At 50.7% G+C, this 14,114-nt stretch overlaps 6 protein-coding genes across 6 annotated transcripts; 3 read left to right on the top strand and 3 right to left on the bottom strand.

Moving 5' to 3' along the window:
* Positions 1 to 393: 393 nt before the first annotated feature.
* On the top strand, positions 394 to 1,572 carry STEHIDRAFT_129220 (uncharacterized protein; the record flags this gene model as incomplete). Its single annotated transcript, XM_007301283.1, has 5 exons — positions 394 to 531; positions 743 to 805; positions 880 to 985; positions 1,047 to 1,102; positions 1,159 to 1,572. 5 exons carry the CDS (start codon positions 394 to 396, stop codon positions 1,570 to 1,572), a joined length of 777 nt encoding a protein of 258 aa, XP_007301345.1.
* A 629-nt stretch (positions 1,573 to 2,201) lies between these two features.
* Positions 2,202 to 5,655, top strand: STEHIDRAFT_166583 (uncharacterized protein; the record flags this gene model as incomplete). Its single annotated transcript, XM_007301282.1, has 6 exons — positions 2,202 to 2,841; positions 2,896 to 3,357; positions 3,415 to 3,498; positions 3,555 to 4,232; positions 4,299 to 4,428; positions 4,484 to 5,655. The coding sequence occupies 6 exons, from the start codon at positions 2,202 to 2,204 to the stop codon at positions 5,550 to 5,552; spliced, it is 3,063 nt and encodes a 1,020-aa protein (XP_007301344.1). The 3' UTR covers positions 5,553 to 5,655.
* Positions 5,656 to 5,933: 278 nt separating this feature from the next.
* Positions 5,934 to 7,098, top strand: STEHIDRAFT_166582 (uncharacterized protein). The gene is made up of 6 exons (XM_007301281.1): positions 5,934 to 6,093; positions 6,158 to 6,187; positions 6,242 to 6,465; positions 6,540 to 6,750; positions 6,805 to 6,936; positions 6,997 to 7,098. Exons 1-6 carry the CDS (start codon positions 5,986 to 5,988, stop codon positions 7,036 to 7,038), a joined length of 747 nt encoding a protein of 248 aa, XP_007301343.1. The 5' UTR covers positions 5,934 to 5,985; the 3' UTR covers positions 7,039 to 7,098.
* A 56-nt stretch (positions 7,099 to 7,154) lies between these two features.
* STEHIDRAFT_119397 (uncharacterized protein) lies at positions 7,155 to 9,553 on the bottom strand. The gene is made up of 14 exons (XM_007301280.1): positions 9,344 to 9,553; positions 9,242 to 9,277; positions 9,147 to 9,185; positions 8,962 to 9,087; positions 8,867 to 8,894; positions 8,697 to 8,755; positions 8,101 to 8,636; positions 7,967 to 8,040; positions 7,891 to 7,912; positions 7,767 to 7,834; positions 7,555 to 7,713; positions 7,460 to 7,486; positions 7,372 to 7,405; positions 7,155 to 7,312 (listed from the first exon to the last, which is right to left on the bottom strand). The coding sequence occupies exons 1-14, from the start codon at positions 9,389 to 9,391 to the stop codon at positions 7,240 to 7,242; spliced, it is 1,329 nt and encodes a 442-aa protein (XP_007301342.1). The 5' UTR covers positions 9,392 to 9,553; the 3' UTR covers positions 7,155 to 7,239.
* Positions 9,554 to 10,043: 490 nt separating this feature from the next.
* STEHIDRAFT_129239 (uncharacterized protein) lies at positions 10,044 to 11,325 on the bottom strand (the record flags this gene model as incomplete). The annotated part of the gene is made up of 5 exons (XM_007301279.1): positions 10,044 to 10,114; positions 10,248 to 10,501; positions 10,580 to 11,087; positions 11,144 to 11,206; positions 11,265 to 11,325. The coding sequence occupies 5 exons, from the start codon at positions 11,323 to 11,325 to the stop codon at positions 10,044 to 10,046; spliced, it is 957 nt and encodes a 318-aa protein (XP_007301341.1).
* A 585-nt stretch (positions 11,326 to 11,910) lies between these two features.
* On the bottom strand, positions 11,911 to 13,981 carry STEHIDRAFT_137820 (TEA-domain-containing protein). Its single transcript, XM_007301278.1, has 4 exons — positions 13,758 to 13,981; positions 13,505 to 13,705; positions 13,368 to 13,448; positions 11,911 to 13,309 (listed from the first exon to the last, which is right to left on the bottom strand). Exons 1-4 carry the CDS (start codon positions 13,891 to 13,893, stop codon positions 12,342 to 12,344), a joined length of 1,386 nt encoding a protein of 461 aa, XP_007301340.1. The 5' UTR covers positions 13,894 to 13,981; the 3' UTR covers positions 11,911 to 12,341.
* Between the last annotated feature and the right edge of the window lie 133 nt (positions 13,982 to 14,114).

Raw genomic sequence — 14,114 nt, 5'->3', positions numbered from 1 at the left:
TTCTTCTGCCTGGCTTGCCCTTTTGTCTTTGTCAAATGGTAGACCCGAACATGCTATCTAACTACTTGACGAGATGATTATTCCACTCAAAGTAGTGAACTACGATGGAATGCATGGGCTCCTTGACGCTTTGTGGCTCCCTGCATATCCTGGTTAACTGGCTTCAATCTGCTCTTTGTTCTCCGTATCTATGCAAATATGTCATATCTTGACTCGAGGCAACATCTGTATCACAATTGACATCACGTGAAGGAAAATGAGAATGCCTTAAAAGCCTCAAGTGTGGGTGTCTGCGCCGCGCATACTACGCACTCCGCCCCTTCACCTACTCACCGTTGCTTGCCCCCTTCGAACATCCAAACCTCTCTCACATCTTCACTATTTTCCTCACCGATGGCTATTTCCTCCGACAAGACTTCCAAGACGAAGACCTCGAAGGCTGAGAAACCCGCGACCGAGCCCAAGGCTGTTGCGACGAAGGCTAAGGCGACCGCTACTGCCACCCACCCTTCGTGGGCTGATATAATCAAGGTGCGTAAGACTCCCTCCTTTTGAATCAGTGGGAGTTCTAGCTGGCGCTATGCTGCGAGTATAAAGCGGATACCACCTGGGATAGACGCACGGACCATGGTCCGTGCAGGCGCCACATATTATCTCTAGGCCATTGCCATTTCCTCGCCATTTCCTCGCCAAAACGCACCTATATGACTACCTTTCCCTGACTCTTACTTTTCGTCTACAGGAGTGTATCGCCGCACACCCCGAAGACAGCCGTCAAGGTGTCTCGCGTCCCATGATCAAGAATGTCAGTAGCGACTCACTAGTCGCGACCTATCGTTAGAAAACTCTTGACTAACGTCCGCGTGCCCATCATCACAGTACGCAGAGTCCAGGTACAACCTTCCTCAGACAAAAGTTACCAGCAGCCAGCTTGCTCGCGCGATCGCGCATGGTGCTGAGAAGGGCATCTTTGTTCTCCCCAAAGGTGATTCAACAGTCGCGCTGTGCAAAGCATGGTTACTCAATACAATGCTCCACACCCGTAGGCCCCTCTGGTAGAGTCAAGCTCCCTCCAAAAGCGAACAAGGAACCCATTAAAGAGGTTCGTCCATTGTTCTCTACGATATGTCCTTGTGCACCAATGACAGTTCCATCCAGAATGCGCTCTCTAAGAAGCCTACCGTTGCGACCAAGACTGATACCCCCAAGACTAACACAAAGGACAAGAAGGTCGTGCAAAGGGAGCCTAAGCAAGACACTCCTGCCCTCAAGAAGACCACTACTAAGAAAGCGGAGCCTGCCCCCAAGGCCGCTGCTAAGAAAGTGGCGCCTGCTCCCAAGGCCGCTGCGAAGAATGACACCAGCAAAAGAGCTACTACGGGCGACACTACCAAGGCCGGTACTGCGAAGGAAACAGCCAAGAAGGCCCTCCCGAAGAAGACTGCTACCAATGGATCGAAAGCGAAGATGGCTCCAAAGCCTCGCGCGTCGCGTTCTAAGGCTGCTGAAAAGCCCGCCTCCGCTGCGAAACCCGTCTCAGGCGCGAGCTCGACCGTATCGGCTAGGGCTTGAAGTTGTACGCGACCCGTCTACGAAGGGAAATTTATGACGTGATCTTCATATGTTGTTTCTATGGCCTCTGAGCCGCCATGCACTAGTAGTGGTTCTGTCGCTGTACGGGTTTCTTTGTGGTGATCGTTTCTAAGATGTATTGATAATGACTGTGCCCCGTCTATGCCCAATTACATGTACTATAATCTATACTGTGAACCGTCTTCATAATGTGAACTCAAGTAAGACTCACTTGCCCTCAAATACCCTGAAACTGAGGAGATGAGGCCATACCTGCGCCACGGTGGCGTTAACTAGAAACAGCGCGTATTTGCAATGACGCCACAGACTGTAACTGTGTGCCCCTTCTCTCTTTCTTTCTTCCTACCACCGACCGAGCTTGACGAATCTTGTACGCTATGTTCCTGATTACATCTGTCCTCCGAAGCTGGACTCATTGAACGATTGGGTGCTGACAAAATCAAAACACCAAGCATTGTATATCGACACATTGCTCATATCCTTCATCAGGACGAGGTGGCGATATACGAGTAGTTGCACATAGCCTTCAAGTGAGTAGACCACTCGTTCTCAGTAGAAGCAAAGATTCTCATTTGCGTCTAGTTGCTGTATCTTCTTCACTGGAGCTAATGACCGCAGAAGCTGCTTCCCAGATCCGGGAGGTCATTAATCGCCTTCAAACACCCATTGCGGATCTACCAACTCTACTAGCTCTCGTAGCGGCTCCTCTCGAATGCTTGAATCTCCTACCACCACAATATCGGTCATTTAACACGTCGCCAATCCCCGCTGACGCATTACATGCTACTCGACATCTACCTCCTCTACAACGCGCCATCCTTGAGCATGTAATCCCTCACTGGCACCCGATCCTCTCGGAACAGAAAATGACACCGTTGATCGACCAATACTTTGTTCCAGACGCGTTTTCGTACTCCAACTCCTCTGCGGGACAGGTTGTGCTGCATGCGTACTCCACGCTGCTTTCTCTGCCCTTTACGCCGTATTCATTGGACGTGCTGGCAAGATTGTCGAAGGCATACCCAATCGACCGATTGCACTCTGCTATCTTCACCACGAAAAGTCCACAATCTGAGATGGCGTGGGAAGACATTGTCAAGAATGTCGTTTCTGTACCTCCAAAGGTAGCCAATGGTCTTGCCGGCAAAAACACCACGCCACCAGAGTTAGAGCAGGGGCCGTACTATGCGAATGTATGCTCTCGGTCTGAGGTACTGGTTCATACGCTTGCCACCAATAATAGGAAAGGTTCGTTTGACACAACTTTTCAGCTCGAATGTAAAGTGGCTTGACATGGTCCAGGTAGCATTCCATCGGTCGCCTATCTCTTCGCGCGGCTTGTGAGCATTGGGGCGTTTCCACCGTCGCCACCGAATATTCCCTCTCAGCCTTCTTTTTTTGCCTCCGTCCTCCCAGCGATTCGTGACCGTTTGTCGGGTGGCCCAGACCCGTCAAGCTATACTGACTTTTGGGCAGAGCTTTTGAGCTCGTTGTCATCATCGTTGACGGTACAGAGCATCGTTACCTCGCTGTTCGGCCACGTCATACGGATTGAATCTGCTCTTGACCCATTACCTCGCACCAGAGCGCTTGTCAAGGGTGAATCCGAGCTTTTTCGCGGCCTTCTGGGACCACTCAACAAGAAGAATGAATTGTGGGATAATATTGTCGCAATAATACTTGGGAGAGAGTGGCCCGAAGGACATGCAAGAGTCTTTGCTTGCTGGGCCGCAAGCTCGCAGGTCGGGGTGGTAGATGAAGACGGTAAGCCCCTAGACTTCAGTCATAGCGGTGGTTAGGCTGATTATCTGCGACTTTCAGGACTTGGGGCTCTGCTGGACAAAACACTCGATGTTTGGTCCTCCTCAGAACACATCAAGCATTCACTTCTTTCCCGACATCACTGTTAGTCATTCGTCATGAATCCATCGTCCACGGCCTAAACTTAATCTACATCATAGACATGACGCTTCTCCTTCTCACCACCATCTCGTACCTCCCGAACAACTCTCCGATCCTAACAGAACTATCGTTTCATTCTCCCTTCATACGCTGTATCGGCACATACATCGGCCACCTGGACCCATCTGTTCGACGTTGCGGTATGCTCGTCGCCGAAGAGATCGCTAGTCGAACCGGCAAGTCTCTTAATTTTGGCGATTGGAACGGAGATGATGGTGGCAAGCTATGGTCCCGAGAAGTACGCACTCTCATCGCCGAGAGAGACGCGGACGCCCAATCTCCAAAGGATGATTCCGGAGAACCCATCGAGCTGAAGCTGGAGGACCTCTTAATCGAAGATGCCATTGGTCCTTCACAGGAGAACAAGCCTGTATCACTACCTGCAGCGGGCGGATACGACTCAGACGATTCTCTCACTGGCTATGCGTCGCCTACATCCTCCCGGTCTGCGTCTCCTACTCCATCAGAACTCGAGGAGTACGAGAAGGATCCGACAGTGCGCTTAGGTCGCAACAAGATCACGAGGCCGGTTTATTTAGCACAGCTCGGCGAGCTGATACGACACACGAGCGGTATGAAGAGTGAGCAGGAGAGTCAGGAGGCAGACAAGATTGAGATGGGACTGAACACCGCTGAAGAGTTGATTAGGCGAAAGAGAAACTTTGGAACAGAACTTCGTGAGCTGATCTCCCACCGTTATTTATGGTTACGCTTTCTGACGAACGTATGCACTTGTCACGCAGAGGAGAATGCTGTGAATCTGGTGTATGGGCTTATCGGCCTAAACAATAACTACGAGCTAGAAGGTTTTGACTACAAGCGGCAGGCAGCGCTCAATGCTCTCGTAGCATGCTGTCCTCGTAGAGCCGCGCCGTAAGTTCCTTCACTCATCGACTATATGGCCTAGTATTTATCTGACTGTGTGCAGTGCAATCATCGAAGAGTTCTTCAAGAACCAGTATTCGACCGACCAACGCTACGTGATGCTCAATGCTCTAGCTCTTGGCGCCCGCGAACTCGCAGACCTTCCGCTCCCAGATGCCGCCGTAGTCCGGCCTCTCATAAGTGACAAGCTCGAGTTCCCCACCAAGCGTCTTCCCCCAGCTCTGCACGACCGCTACACCCGGAGCGAAGCAACATCACAAGTACAAGGCCTACTTACATCTATCTCCCGAAAATCTATCGAAAACACGAAGGAAACAACCGAACAAAGCGCTCCAGAGCTCATTCGCGAGCGTCGTTTACGAGTCCGTCAACCTGCCAAAGTTACCGAGATGCACCGGCCGAGCACGTCGCAAACTGTACACAACATTCGATCCTCGACTCTGCAGCAACCTCGAGTGGCCACCTTCATGGATGTCGCTGTCGAATCCTTTATATACCCTCTAATCAGTCGGTTTTGGTTGTTCCTGAGAGACGAGCAGGCTCGGGAGGATAGGACTGCACAACGAGAGAAGTTACATCGATATCAGGGTGCAGGGACGGGACTCGTGTTGAGTGCCGTCGTGCTCTCGCATTTCCTGGCAACGCTCGCAGTGCTAGTACACGCCGCCAGACATGCGCCGGAATGGCTGGCCGTTGTGGCACCGGACGCTCTCGAACTCGCAGTCACGTTAGGCACCCGGCCAGTCTCCAGTTCTCCGGACGAAGACGATGACAGTGATGACGAGGAGATGTCGAATGCATCGCAGCCAAAAAACCGAGAAGACAAAGAGGCGCGAGTGCTGACCATGGCACTCGAACTAGCACTCATAGTATTGGATGGGTGTGCAGAACTGGATGGCGGGAGGTCATTAGGACTAGAACACACAGCGCTATTGTTGGGTACCGGAGAGTGGGCTGGTCAAGTTTTTACGCGTCTGGAAAAGGGGCTTCTGGTCAAAGGTGGTGGGGGTATGGCGGAGGCCAGGTTGAGCAAGGCGGCCGCTGGTGTGGTTTTGAAGGCGAACGAACTTGCTGAGAGATGGAGGAGGTCTATGATCGATTTGGCTCGCTGATGGGTATATCTACTTCCGCTATCGTCTTACAATATTGTTCAGGATCCTTGGCTATTGTCACGTCAAGGACCTTTTCTGGTGTAAATGTACAAAATCAAATGTGCCTTATAGAACATTTGTGAGCGGCGAAACCGATTACTACAAGAGGCAGGGAGAATACTACACGAGACATCTCTTTAGGAAAGAGCTAAAGCGCATGGGGTAAGTACGAGACTCTATCCCCCCGAAGTATTCACAACATCTTTGTAGAAAGATCTCGATTTGCTTCAGTCATGACAAAAAGCGACGAAGGATGTGGTGCGCCACACTTGGGCCACAAGCACCATTTACGAGCACAACGATTGGCTCGGCAACGTGCGGCTGTCTCCTCCAGGTCAACGTCAACGCTGTCTACGACAGCGAGCCCAATATTCTTGCCACTGTCACCACCGCCATGTCCTTGTTCGCCCGACTTCCCAAACGCGTATGCCTTCCCCGACCAACACGGTCGGCAAGACAATTCGCTACATCTTCGTCAAGACGATCCGATGCCTTGTTCGTTGTTCGTGGACTATTCCTTCACCTCCATCCTACTACTCGGAAAGCTCATACAAATGGAATTTTAGCACCGGGATACTACTTATAATAACCCTAAGGTATGTCTGTCGGTATGTACCATTTTAACTCTTTATGCTTATGTAGGAGAATAGATCCCATTTGAATTCAATGCGGAGAACATGAAGCGCGCACAGGACATCATCTCTCACTACCCACCTCAGTACAAGAAAGCCGCCGTTATTCCTTTGCTGGACCTAGGCCAAAGGCAGAACAAGGGATGGACCAGTATTAGCGTTATGAACTATGTTGCGAAGCTGTTGGAGATGCCTCCTATGCGTGTGTACGAGGTGGCGACCTTCTACACTATGTTCAACCGGTACGTTCCGCTCGCATTGCACAACCGGTCTGCCTACTGACCATCCCTACGTCTACGCTCTTGCATGGGTACAGTGAACCGATCGGTGATAACTTCGTCCAAGTTTGCACAACCACACCATGTATGCTTCGCGGTTCGAACGAGATCCTGGACACCGTGTGCAAGCACCTAGGCGGTATCAAACCCGGCGAGACAACGAAGGACGGGAAATTCACGGTCATTGAGGTCGAGTGCCAGGGTGCCTGCAGTAATGCACCAATGATGGTTGTTGGGGATGATTTCTACGTGCGTTTTTGTATATTTTGCCCTCGAGAGACGAATATCTGATCGGTCGAACAGGAGGACTTGACGGACGAGTCTACGAAGAAGATCTTGGATGCTTTCTCCAAGGGTACTAAGCCTAAACCAGGCCCTCAAAGCGGACGTCAGACGAGTGAGAACTCCGCAGGCCTTACCTCGCTCACATCCAAGGTTCGTGTCTGCTGTACTCATATGGCTGTAAGTTCTACTGACTGTCTAACGTTTCTATAGCCGTACGGACCCGGAGAGTTCTGTTCACCAGAGTTTGCTTAGCTTGCCGTTGTTATCGAGTATTGTAGAGTCTTTATTGGATCCCTTTCGCATGAAACTTCCAGCATGGACGACAATGGCGTGCAAACACAAGGCTCAGTAGAAGCTGCGACGCCCTTGCATGAGATTCCAAGATTTCCATATGCGATGTTTACAATTGTGGGTGGGTATGAAATTCGTTAGCTGGTCGTCAATTCTTCGTCATCAATCGTCTCCCTCTCCGTCATCATGCCAGTTGCCACCTTGACCTCCCTCGGACAGCCTGTTGATGATGTACCTAGAGGTCGATGAAATTGAGTACAGTAAGTGAGAAGGGAATATGCCAGGCGGACTCACTCAACCTCTTCTTTGAGATCCAAACAGTATCGGTCTGAGGAGAATTTAGAAAGATGGAGACAGGCAATTATTCAACACTGCAGCTTACCGAGTGGAAGGTCAGAGTCGTCATAGCCTGCCGACAAGTTATCGAGTCCTTGTCAGACTTCTTGTATTTAAAAATCATGCTGTTCAAGAACGCACCGAAGGGCATCTCAATTTCCTCCGCTATACCCTCAATGCCCATTAATGTGAAAGCGACGACTGTCACGACAGGGACCATGGCCCAGCCGAGCTCTTTGACGAGGGTGAAAGGGAGCGCGAATAGGTACAGGAAGACGCATTGCTTGAGATGAATACCGTCTACGACGGAGGGATGAGTAAGGCGAATTTGGCATGAGATGGGTGAGGCCTACAGGATTTGGGAATGGGCGTGTTCGCTATGCGTTCAAGTGAGGTCATTTGGTCGACCATGCTCTGGACACTTCAGAGGAGAAAGGATATTAGTGGCATACGACGGCGAACACTGAGTGGTCTTACATCAGGTTCATAGAGTTGGTACCTGTAGGACCCTTTTAGTGTGATTTATTCCTGGGACGTAAGTAATCTCACTTACCAGCAGGACCGACAGTTTCGAGATAACCTTCTCGACGGAATGCGAAAAGGTACCGCGTGATTTCGTGTGCAACTCTATGAGCAGATATCAGCGGTAAACCAAGACTGTAAATATTTTCAAAGAGACAAGCGTACACAAGCGGGAGAGGTATCGTCGATTCCGTGTGCGAGTCAAAGGTGATGGTCTGGTACTCAGGGCCCAAGAGAGCCGTCCTCGCTGTGGGTATCTTATCTTTGCTCCTCTTCACCCTCACCCTTTTCGTCGCTGCCGGAGTTTCCTCCATATCCCCTTGTTCGACGTCAGCAGTCCTCCCGATCAGTCTTTCCATGCTCCCGGACCTGGAATCCTCAGGACTAGCCAGTACATCAGTTGCGTTATATGTACCTTTCCTTGTCGAAGAAGCCGCCGAAGTCGATCTCGTACGGGGATCGTGAACCTTGAGGAAAGAGTGTGGTACGACACCGATGTAATCGTTCCAGTTCAGGCCATCTTCCTCGCGCAGGTAATGTTTTACGGCATAGGCGAACGTGAGACAGAGTTTGAGCATTTCAGCTTTCCGCTGGCTGAGTTGGGTTGGTGTGAGAGATGGTGTTGGAGATTTGCCCTTGACGACGTCGTCCTGGGGTGGGAAGGAGACATATATCCAGATGAGACGGGAAAGATTGCGGACCTATATGGTGCAGCAGTAGGTATCAGTTCAAACTAGGATCATGAGATTCACCAGGCGTACATTGGAGGTCAGGGAACCAAAGGTCTTTCGACCTTCGTAGTAACGATCATAAGAGGTTCTGGATTGTTGATCTCAGAATGGTTGACCATGGATGCTTCTAGAAGCATACGTACCCATTCCTTCAAAGGAGAAAGTAGTGAGTAAGTTACAATTGAGGTGCCACACTGGAACATACCTAAACACCAGGATGAGACCGACCTGCACCAAACAAAATGACTCAGATGGAGGGGAAACAACATGAAATTATATGATATCGAGGACCCACCACAACAGCTAACAAAGGCGTGACGGAGTTCGTGATGCTCACAGACTTGCCGCTGTGGGACAGGTATGCCACAGCGATCGCCAGAATCGTCATCGTCAAAACAGGAAAGAAAATATGGTACACGATCTACAGAACAAGAATATATTGTGAGCGATGAGGATAATGAAACATTAAATTGAGCGTACGCTATTCTTTAAGCGCAAAACATCTGGCAACCATGAATACTGTAAGACCTGGGTTAGTTGAATGCCGTTGACGAAGCAGGAACTTGGAGCCGAACCTTTCGTAGATGTCTTCTAGATATGAACTTGCGTTTCTGTTACACCCATAAGGAGTGGCGGTCAATACAACTGCCAAATCAGCGGGTTCAACGATCAAGTACCTTTGCAGGTCTGCCTCCCGTGCTCGAAGATGCTTTCGCGTTCGGCATGTTGCAAATGTTCGAGAGATGATGTCGTGACACAAAGAGACAGTGAAGAAACAGATTATCGTATTACACTGGTCGATACTATCGCATTGACCACGACGACACGAACAACGCACAGATACTGGGATAGACAGATTCTGAGGCTTTACGCTGCGAAGGTTGAGGTCGACGATGGCTCGCTAAGACAGCGCAGGCTGATGCCGACGTCATCACGCGCCACGAGGCATTGACACAGACATCTGACACGATCCCGCGGCATGGCGCGCTTTCATGGACTTCGTCTGCGCCCGCCGCTCCGAGCACATCGCATCCTCTTCTCGATCTCGCTACTTCTACTGATATATTTCCTTCGCCCAAAGCCTTCAACAAAAGCCCTTCGAGGGGATGTCCGACCAGCATGCCCAAAGCCATGACAACGTCTCACAGGTCTTTTTGTATCGTGAATTGACAATTCTGCCTCTGCTGGACAGTTGGACAGCCTCGTCCAGTAATCTGCCTTCGTCTGGTGCGGCTTCTGCCAAAAATTCTCCGTTAATGTTTCGGCCTTCTGAGCAGCGGCGTCTCGCGTGTCGCTGCATATATTTATGAAACATGCAAGCATGGGTACGAATCGTACACTAACCTGAAGAGAACTCCACAATGCAGCTCTAACCTTTTATTCCTCACGAGCGAGTGTTGTGTGTGGACGAACGATGGCCTGCTCGTCGGAGCTCTCGCTACCCTGATCTAAATCGTCAATCCTAGATATTGTCAAACGGACCATCCACATGTCAGAGAAACACCACAGCACAAAAACGAGACACATATCTATGAGAAGAGACTAACCACGGGTTTCCACTAGCCGTAGTGGGAGTGCTACTCAATCCATTATACAGCGGTTCTTCCTCCCCAGAAAGAGCCACGCCCTGACTTCGCTTCCAAGGCCAATTCCAGCTCTGGTTCCTCCGTCTTGGCGCGGCCGACGACGAAGAGAATGTAGGAAGTGAGAGAGAAGGTGCAGAGGTGCGTATGATGAATATCTTGATGAAGTAGTAGGTGAAGAGCAGTGTCGTAAAGAGGGAGGAATAGAATGCAAGGGGATCCCAGATTTGGAGGGTCAGACCAACCAACGCCCTATTCAACGCCAAAGTACATTCAGTGTAGTAGAGAAAAGAGGCCATAAAAATAAAAGAGTGGAAGAGAACTACGCACCCAAGGACCCTCATCGCCGGGTAGAAAAACAACAATCCCAGGTAAGCCATCAACCATGGATCCCGAATAAGCGCCTCCCTCCCTTCCCTCTCACATTCGATCAATTGTGGCCAGACACCCATCGCCGCCGAATACGTCCCGAAGGCCCACAAGATCTCGTACAGCCATCCTAAACCCCAAGAGCCTTGTCCTCCCACGATCCTCAGGCGCGCACCCCATCCATACCACTTATAGTTGAAGGTGAGGGAAAGAACGAGACACAGAAACATAATCCCATTGTACTGGAATTTCTCAGAAGGGGAAAGAGAAGCAGGCCGGAGTGACAGAGAACGTATGTGGAGGAGGTAGAGGGTGTAGAGAGGGAAAGGAACGAAGAAGAAAATGAATATAACGGAAGCCCAGAAGGGAGGGAAGTACGAAAGGATAGAGGGAGAGGGACCGAGAAGTGGGAGGAAGTAGAACGTAAGGTAAGAGAGGGCGAGTATCAATTGAGTTGGGACGGAGATTCCTGATGAATCAAAATGAGTCGATAGATACGAGAGCCTGCGAGGTGAAACTACACACCTTCTCCGCCGTACTTCAAGAGTCTATACCATATGACAGGATACTGAAGGATACTTATATACGCTGTTGGAGGTTGCTTGTTGTTCCCTTTTGTCCATTGATGAGCCGCAGGAAGACATACCCACGAAAGTGATCACAGCTCCTATGACTGTGATCAGGCTCTCAGCAGTCGTTCCGGACATATTTCTGACAGCACCACTTTAATTGGTGGTTGTTTTGGTCAAATTCGAGGACAACACGTAGGACAGAATACGGATCGGCTGGGCAAGATGGATGGGAGAGGAAAGGTGAACTCTTCGACGTTACGCCCCCCGGCCTGCGAGAGCTGTTCTTTATAATCCCGATGCCACGACTATGATGGTCGCCGTGGTCTCAGCGCTTACGATATAAATGTAAAAGTAGGATGCCGAGGGCCGCTCAGGCCTGAGCCCTGATAAAGTCAAAAATCGGTGCACTCAGGCATGACCCCCTATGCAAGAAAACGAAGAAATAGCCACAATAGTTAGAATAACGGTATGGCGAAGCAGCTAAACAATGACGACTGACCATACAATATCGAGAACAGTACCGGCCTAAAAAGACGGATTAGCTTCACGTTTCCAAAGGGCATACTCGGTGATGCGACTATGAGATCCGAGTCGTAGATGGAAACAGAGCCGCCCGCCGATGTCAGCATTCCCTTGTCATCGGAGTTCATATCGTACCAAGAGCAAGAGCTTTGAGAACGGCACTGTGGCGAAGTCTCATCGTGAGGGCTACATAGGGCGGTGGTATACAACAAACGAGTGACAGCTATTATAACAATGGACAAGGTAGAAATACAGTAAGCGAGCGTGGTGTACTAGGAATTGAAGTAATAGACGGTGGAAAGCTAAGGGGGAGGGACAGCGAGACGACAGTGGTTAAGTATCCCAAGAATATAGATGTACCTGGAAAGGTCCTGACGTAAGGGTTCCGATGATGACAGGGGATATTATAATATACCATGAACAAGACAGGTATCGCTGGGTGAAGAAGGTATACTGAGGGTACGGGCCAGACCGGGATGTTGGGAGTATCGAAGGTGACGCAGGAACAGAGTGAAAGAAAATCGGGGAGACAGAGCTTGGAGCTCGTACAAGGACACAGAGATTCGAGGTTGTTGGCGGATACGTGAAAGTGATGCAGAAATAGCCCGTGATTGAATCTAGACATCCACCTAGACTGCAGAAGGACACGGGGCCGACGAGCCAGACCGCGAGCGTTTCCCCAACGGTCTAATCATCAGCGGCGAATCCAACTGCAAGTCCGTAAAAGCTCTGATAACTGCATCCTCGAATGACCGTACCGATCCCGGAGTGCCGGTGGTCTGTCCCATGTAGTAGTACGAAGGCGAAAGCGGAGGAGTTGGCACAGGCGAATTCTTGCGATGTAATATCAGCTTGGGAAGATTCATGCCCTTGCGAGACGGACGTGAGGCAGAGGGTGGTTGGGCCTGGGAAACGAAGTAGGAGGATTCGAGAGGAGAGCTGAGAAAATGCCCATAAGGAGAGCCGAGCGAAAGAGAAGGCTTAGAAGGATAATTGGCCACGTGAGGCTGGAGAAGAGCGGGAGCCCCAGAGTCGCTAGACATGGGTGAAGAGACAAAGTAGCAGGCCTGAAGGTCGCAAGGTGACAAGGGAGTCAAGTTGTCGGGGGAGTGACCTTGCTCGGAGGTGGTTTGAAACACGGACTTGCAGGTGGCACGACGGGGCAGTTCGGGAGGCATGTCAGGCGTGTGGATAATTTGGTCGATGGGCGTCACAGGGATCCGGCTCGCGTCAGTAGATGGTGCTAGGCCAGTACGGACAGAGAAGTAGCTGGTGGGTGGGTTGGGAGGTGGTTGCATTGTACCCTTTGAGATGGCCCTGCCCGTAGATTGAATCCGAGGCGGCGGAAGAAAGTCGATATGCAAGGCTGGTCTGTTGGTCTTGCGGCGGGTCGACAGGGACGCGTTCGAGCTAGTAGGAACAGGGATAGCCCCAAAGCGAGGTTCCGAGAAGTGAGCTTGAATAGAGGATTTGGTGTCGGATCCATGGCTTTCAGAAATGGTAGGCTCCGACTGCGACGGCCCCGGACCAAACACAAACGGCAGTTCTTCCGCCGGTGTGACGACAATCTGAGGATGAGTACTTTGAAATAATGAATCTGGTGTAATCAATTAAATAAGACGGAATATCATTCACAGAGAATGAGGAGGCTTCACCTTGCGTAGGAGTGGCATCTCTGTCAGCAGGGAGCAATGCTTCACTCGTCCTAGGGTTACTCCCATAGATAAGCCTCTTCACTGCAAAAGATTGTGTTTAGTGGTACAATCAAAGAACTGCCAAGGAGGCAGCTCACTCTTGACGTCGTTCTTGTACACGAGGGCGAGTTGCTGCAGGTGGCTTGAGATCTGTCTGCGCGAGCGGGTTCTTCCGGTCTTCTGGTGCAAGTACTCTTGGATGAGCTGGCATCGCCCGAGGCTAGGTTGTTCGGGGGAGTCTATGTCGCGAGACCGCATCTTCACTCGACGCTTACCCATCGGAGGATATAGTGCGAGGGCTGTCTTAAAACGTCAACTACGATACAATGTCATACACTGAAGCATTCATACCTTCCAAGAAGGCAGCATGAAGGTCCGGCGACCAAATAACCTCTCCATCGGCTAAGCATCGAGTCTTGATATTGCGTTTGAGAGGCCACATTGAGCGGGGAGAGGAAGGAGCGGAAAGGGAAGAAAAGAAAGGCATGATAAGTCGTGGCGGCGGCGGTGGTCTTGCGGTCCTAGGTTTCCGGTCTTGAGGTCGAGATGTCGCTGAGGGGTGGGACAAGAGAGAGACACAACCCTCCTGACGGTCTATATACTCGTTCAGCTGGGCGAAGGGATCGAAGGGATCGAGAAGGCTTCAACATCAGTGGAGTTGCGGCGGTGTGAGACGGCAGCACCAATTCTTTTCGGGACCGACAAGTA

This window comes from Stereum hirsutum, assembly GCF_000264905.1.
Source record: "Stereum hirsutum FP-91666 SS1 unplaced genomic scaffold STEHIscaffold_3, whole genome shotgun sequence".
In the NCBI taxonomy this organism is placed as follows: domain Eukaryota; kingdom Fungi; phylum Basidiomycota; class Agaricomycetes; order Russulales; family Stereaceae; genus Stereum; species Stereum hirsutum.
The sequence above is the reverse complement of the archived record's forward strand: the minus strand, read 5'-3'. Positions and strand labels throughout refer to the sequence as shown.

Excerpts from the sequence above, each read along its gene's own strand:
- STEHIDRAFT_166582 (XM_007301281.1), top strand. The coding sequence starts at position 5,986 with ATGTCCTTGTTCGCCCGACTTCCCAAACGCGTATGCCTTCCCCGACCA. Across the intron at positions 6,188-6,241 it reads CTACTTATAATAACCCTAAG|ATCCCATTTGAATTCAATGC; the intron begins GTATGTCTGTCG and ends GTAGGAGAATAG. Across the intron at positions 6,751-6,804 it reads TTGTTGGGGATGATTTCTAC|GAGGACTTGACGGACGAGTC; the intron begins GTGCGTTTTTGT and ends TCGGTCGAACAG.
- STEHIDRAFT_119397 (XM_007301280.1), bottom strand. The coding sequence starts at position 9,391 with ATGCCGAACGCGAAAGCATCTTCGAGCACGGGAGGCAGACCTGCAAAG. Across the intron at positions 9,278-9,343 it reads CGGGAGGCAGACCTGCAAAG|AAACGCAAGTTCATATCTAG; the intron begins GTACTTGATCGT and ends TGGGTGTAACAG. Across the intron at positions 7,406-7,459 it reads CGACTCTGACCTTCCACTCG|ACCGATACTGTTTGGATCTC; the intron begins GTAAGCTGCAGT and ends AATTCTCCTCAG.
- STEHIDRAFT_137820 (XM_007301278.1), bottom strand. The coding sequence starts at position 13,893 with ATGCCTTTCTTTTCTTCCCTTTCCGCTCCTTCCTCTCCCCGCTCAATG. Across the intron at positions 13,449-13,504 it reads GTACAAGAACGACGTCAAGA|TGAAGAGGCTTATCTATGGG; the intron begins GTGAGCTGCCTC and ends AATCTTTTGCAG. Across the intron at positions 13,310-13,367 it reads AGATGCCACTCCTACGCAAG|ATTCATTATTTCAAAGTACT; the intron begins GTGAAGCCTCCT and ends TGATTACACCAG.